Source organism: Numida meleagris, unplaced genomic scaffold, assembly GCF_002078875.1.
Source record: "Numida meleagris isolate 19003 breed g44 Domestic line unplaced genomic scaffold, NumMel1.0 unplaced_Scaffold308, whole genome shotgun sequence".
NCBI lineage: Eukaryota > Metazoa > Chordata > Aves > Galliformes > Numididae > Numida > Numida meleagris.
The window spans coordinates 29,460-35,103 of NW_018364546.1; the positions used below are offsets into that span (position 1 = coordinate 29,460).

The 5,644-nt window shown below is 44.1% G+C and overlaps 1 protein-coding gene across 1 annotated transcript in view; it reads right to left on the reverse strand.

The window, feature by feature from the left end:
* Positions 1–2,659: 2,659 nt before the first annotated feature.
* The window catches only part of LOC110391155 (myosin-1-like), a 17,735-nt gene continuing 14,750 nt past the window's right edge, over positions 2,660–5,644 (reverse strand). Inside the window, exons 26-34 of the mRNA XM_021382900.1 lie at positions 5,469–5,642; positions 5,172–5,296; positions 4,519–4,827; positions 4,172–4,375; positions 3,829–3,954; positions 3,565–3,735; positions 3,384–3,488; positions 3,179–3,274; positions 2,660–2,855 (exon numbers count right to left, since the gene is read on the reverse strand). Coding sequence (XP_021238575.1) covers positions 2,706–2,855; positions 3,179–3,274; positions 3,384–3,488; positions 3,565–3,735; positions 3,829–3,954; positions 4,172–4,375; positions 4,519–4,827; positions 5,172–5,296; positions 5,469–5,642 — 1,460 coding nt within the window. The 3' untranslated portion in view covers positions 2,660–2,705. The remainder of the gene's footprint in view (positions 2,856–3,178; positions 3,275–3,383; positions 3,489–3,564; positions 3,736–3,828; positions 3,955–4,171; positions 4,376–4,518; positions 4,828–5,171; positions 5,297–5,468; positions 5,643–5,644) is intronic.

The following is a 5,644-nucleotide window of genomic DNA, read 5'->3' on the forward strand; positions in this document are numbered from 1 at the left end:
AGTCAACGCAGGGTGTCACCTTCTCCTTCAATATATTTAGTTGCTGCCTAGCAAAGTACATCCATATTTGGTTACAACATGAGAGGACTCCATGGGTCTAAGCCTCAGTGTACCTGGGAGAAAGAGAATCTCCTGATCCTAAATGCTGGTGCTGCAAGTACACTGCTGGCTATGATTGGTGCCAGAGTCTTTCCTCACACTCTCTCCTCTGCACCGCTCTGCCAGCAACTCTAATTCCTTTCTCCAGCAGCTTCACAGCTCCTTGAAATACTCCATGGAAACAGTGGTGCAGAGCTAGGCAGGACCTCAGGGGGCACATAAGAATCCCTGTACTGAGTGTACTGGTAGTAGTACTGAGTGTAATGATATTAGTACTGCCCATAGCACATGAGTGTCCAGCCTTTTGTCTTGCCTGGACCATGCTGAGTGAAGAGGAACAGTCTTGGCCTGTATATATGTATGTTGTTCCAAAAGTAATTCCTCCTATTTATTTCCATGTAAACTACAACAGATACAGAAAGCACAATAACACTGTTTGAGCAAATTTTCATCTACATAATACAAGTTTTCCACATAGTCACCAGCATCAAGTATGAATTTTTGCCAGCTATGAACAAAAGCTGTAGCTGTAAAAATCTACCAGCAGAGGTGACCCATTGTCACTGTCTCTGTCACCACTGCTGAAATGCACCACCCACCACCCCATTGTATGACACTCCACATCCACTGTCCACATGAACTGTTTATTCTCTATAAATGTTCAGTGTCAATGAATGTCAGTGCGTGCCATTTTTGCCTCGTGGAGGAATTCAGTTCCACACCTTTGCTTCATATGCATTTCCATGTCAGGTGCCATTTTGTCAGACTGCCCCTCTGCTGCCATCTGCTCCATAACAAAAGAATGTAATGGAATACTGGCAAGAAGGTTCAATCTCTGCTGCCATCCCACCAACATCTGCCTCTGACATCGTGGGCCAACATGATAAAACAGGAGGCATTCCTTTCAGAGCAGCCCTCATAATGTAGACAATATCGTTTATGTATATAAAGTAATAAAACTTACTAAATTTTTAAAGTTCTCTGTTGAAACATGTAAAAAAAAGAGAAAAATCCCCTCAAAACTAGGAGGATATTAGACCTTGCTTTTGTGAAATAAATGCATCACCTTGGTCCAATGGCAGTGGTTGTAATTCTCAGTGAGCTGTCAAGGTGTTCCTCAGAGATGTCTGATGGCGTTTTTTGCTCCTCCTGTGCTTCATCCTTCAAAACATTTGTTCACCAACGTGTGCACTGCCAAAAGTGATGACACGAATGAGGTGTGACTGTGATGTGAGGGGTATTTCTCTCTGGTAAGAGACAGCTGATAACGGTCTGCTGAAGAGGCATGGTCACATTTTTGTTTGCAACTCTATACATTCCATTGCAAAATTTTCAGATAATGTACTTCTGCTGACTAAAAATGGAGTTGCAAATAAGCAAAAACATTGATGATTTTTTTGGCAATCTTGAAACCTATTCCCAAATTCCTTTACCAAAATGGAAGGCACGGCTGCATATTTTTGCTGTTCACAGGCTGTGTTTAGCTGGTGTATCAGAATCCATCCAGTGACCGGCCATCAGGTGAGCTGCCCCTGCCCCGTGCCCCGTCCTTGGGCTCAGCCCAGAGGGGCTCATGGCACAGCGTGGTCCAGTTGGTGCTGAGGGGAAGGGCCACCATGATGGAGGTGGGCAGGGGTGGCTGCAGGGACAACTAGGCAGGGCTGCATTCAGCCTACAGGCCATGGTTTGGATATACCTGCCTTAGCAGGTACAGAATGTATCAGGGTCCAGTGCTGCCAGAATGGCTATTCCTTATTTCTAGCTGCACTGCTGCTTGCCTCTGTAAAACTCCTATTCCATATAAATGAAGCAATGGCGTCTCTTTACAAGTGCCCCAGATTACAACATTCTTTGCTTCAGAGTAGATCTTCTAGTGAGATCCAAAGGTACTGCCTGCTAAAGCTGCAGAGACCCCTTGCTTCACTGCTAAGAACAGCTGCAGTCAGTAGCATCCTGTGTGCCTTGAAGATTATCTTCATAGCCTAATTTTTCTCATTTTTGTCCTTCCCACATGTTATTCTACAGTTTTACCCTTTTATTTTCTTTTAATTATTACTCTATTAGGGTTGGAGAACACTGGCTTTTAGCTGCAAAACGAGGACAGGTAGGAATGGCTAGCATGTTCAGTGTTGCACTGTTTTCTTATAGTGTCAGGCTAAGAGATTCCTTTCATACTGTCATGTTCCTGGAGTTGTTCCCATTTCAAGTTTTAAATACTAAAAAACAGTTCCCCTTGCTATTTACCCTTAAACATTTCTTCTTGTAGAAACTAATTCAAATATTAAATTAAAACTATGTTGTTGGGATACACAGTAGAGTGCTGCAAAAATTTGCTTGCTCTGTTGGCAATAAATTTTACAACAGTTAGAGTTCTACTCTATCAAATTAATTGTTCTTGGAAACATCTTTTGAGAAAAACCACACACATTAGTAACTTTAGACTTGAATTCTGACAAAGAGCACCACTGCTTCGGCTGTGTATGCAAAGTAATCTACATACTTTATTCTCTAGACATTGACATGTTTACATAGACATTGTAAAAGAAAGTGACAGAGGATTCACATTTTGTGCATTCCTCAGGCCACTTTGCTGCCTCATGACATCCTCACTCTTCTATCTTCTTACTGTGAAACTCCCGACTCTTCACTCTGAGCTTGTTGACCTGTGACTCTGCAATGTCAGCCCGCTCCTCAGCTTCCTCCAGCTCATGCTGGATCTTACGGAATTTGGAGAGGTTAACATTGGACAGCTCCTCCTGTGCAGAGAAAGGGAATTGGTGTTGAGGAACCATGATAGGGGTTTCAGTCCTCCTGTTCCTGCATCTTGAGGTCTGTCAGGTCATTGCCAGGTTATCGCATAGACTTCTTATCTCCATTCTATCAGTGCTTAAACATAACCCTCCTCAATCTCAGTTATTCATGACACTCCTGTAAAGTCAAACCCTTCACTCCTGTGAAGTCAAACTTCACAGCTGACCACTAAACCTTACAAAAAACTAATTCTGTATTTATGCTTATAACCCAGTGTGTAATTCTCCCTTGGAAAATGACTGTTGATCCCACTCAACATGGTACTTACAGCCTCCTCAGCTTGTCTCTTGTAGGATTTAACCTTCATTTGTAGTTTGTCCACCAGATCCTGAAGCCTGAGAATATTCTTCCGGTCTTCCTCTGACTAAAGTTGTTAGTAAGAAGGGAAGAGAGAGAATTGGGTTTGAAAACACATGCCCTTGGGCATAGTGTGTTGTGAGGAGAATGTGAAAGCTTTATGCTTCATGCCTTACCTGGTAGGTCAGCTCCTTCACCCTCCTCTCGTACTTGCGCACACCTTTCACGGCTTCAGCGCTGCGCTTCTGCTCAGCATCAACCTCCCCTTCCAGCTCCCGCACCTGCAATGAGAAACCCATCACTGGAGCTTCCCTGCTATCTCTGACCTGGGATTGCACAAATACCAGTCCTACGCACCCTGGCCTCCAGCTTCTGGATTTGCTTCTTGCCTCCCTTCAGGGCCAGCTGTTCTGCCTCATCCAGACGGAGCTGCAGGTCCTTCACTGTCTGGTCCAGGTTCTTCTTCATCCTCTCCAGGTGGGCGCTGGTGTCCTGCTCCTTCTTCAGCTCTTCTGCCATCATGGCCGCCTGGAGAAGAACAAATCACAGGCACTTTGTGACTGGAGATATTTGAGAGGAGAATGCATCCACCATCAGCAGTGAAGGAGTGCTCCAACTCACATCGGTGATGGCCTTCTTGGCCTTCTCTTCAGCATTGCGAGCTTCCTGGATGGTGTCCTCCATTTCACTCTGAATTTGGGAAATATCTGATTCCAGTTTCTTCTTGGTGTTGATTAAACTGGTGTTCTGTTGAAGAAAAAACATGCAGCAGATATAACATGTACATACATATCATCTCTCATATTCAGTAAAAAACAATTTCCCTACTTAGATATCTATAAGTTTTTTATATGAAGAATATTTCTTGCTGATAATAGTTATGGTAGAGGTCTGTTGAAGTTATGTACTTATTAAAAAATGAGAATAGGTTTAATGATTAGATGCATTCAACCCATGGACTTGCCTGAGTGTGGAGGAGCTGCACACGCTCACTTGCATCCAGAAGCTCCTGCTCAGCCACTTTCCTGGAGCGCTCTGTCTGCTCCAGGGCTGCCCGTAGCTCCTCAGTCTCAGCCTGCAACAGGTTTGCTCTGCGCTCCACCATGGCCACCTGCTCCTTCAGGTCCTCCTGTGTCCTGAGAGCGTCATCCAAATGTAGCTGGGTATCCTGGTAGGAGATATGAGACACTGTGAGGCATGTTCCTCCTATTTTCCTATTTCCTATTTTCACATCACTGTGGAACTGATAGAAGACAGGAAAAAATTTAGCAATATGAGAAAATGGTGAGCACATCTTTGGTTCAGACATACCTTGAGCACTCCTTGTGTGTTTCTCAGGTTCCTTTGTGCCTCTGCAGCCATGCGGTTGGCATGGTTCAGCTGGATCTCCATTTCATTCAGGTCTCCCTCCATCTTCTTCTTCAGCCGCAGGGCTTCGTTCCTGCTCCTGATCTCAGCATCCAGGGTGCTCTGCATGGACTCCACAATCCTGAGGTGATTTCTCTTCATCTGATCAATTTCCTCATCTTTCTCTGCTATCTTCCTGTCAATCTCAGACTTGATCTGGTTGAGCTCCAATTGGAGGCGCAGAATCTTCCCCTCTTCATGTTCTAAGGAGGCCTAAGAAAAAAAAAATCAAATCAAATCAAAGAAAAAAAAATAATAATACAAAGAAAACATCACTGACTAAATGAAAAACCACTTAATAAATTAAATGGCATAGAGACTAAAAAAAAAAATCCCATATAGGCTGCTGCATAGCATCATCACTGCACAAAAAAAAGAAAAGGACTGCTATATAATGGAAGACTGTAATTATGTTTAACACCTTAAGCTTCCTGTGCTTGGAAGTTATCATTAAATGCATATAATTTCATAAATTATATTAAGGTTTCTAATCTATGTTTAATAAACAATTATAGTAATATAATTGTAGGTGAGCAGTTAAGGAAAAAAGAACGCACCTCAGCTTCCTCCAGAGCAGCCTGGATTTCAGACTTCTCCTGCTCAATCTGCTTCTTGACCTTCTCCAGCTCATGAATTGCCTTTCCTCCCTCTGCAATCTGCTCCGTGAGGTCAGAAATCTCCTCTGCAGAGAAGAGTGAAAAATTGCATGGTCAGATAATGAGCATAAAGGGAAAGGCCCTGTGACACCAGCAAAACAGGTCTCCTCTCATCACTGCAGGCACAGACCCAGGTGGAGAGGGGGGCAGACAAGCTTCTGAGAAAGCCCTGCCAGCAGGAGAGGCTGAGCGACTTACGCTGCAAGTTCTTGTTCTCACGCTTCAGCGTTTCCAGGTGGTCCAGGGACTCCTCATAGGCATTCTTCATCTTAAACAGCTCCGTGCTGAGGGAGCGAGACTCCTTCTGGGAGGCCTCCAGCTCAGCCTGCGTTTCCTCGTACTTCTGCTTCCACTCTGCCAAGATCTGAGGAGCA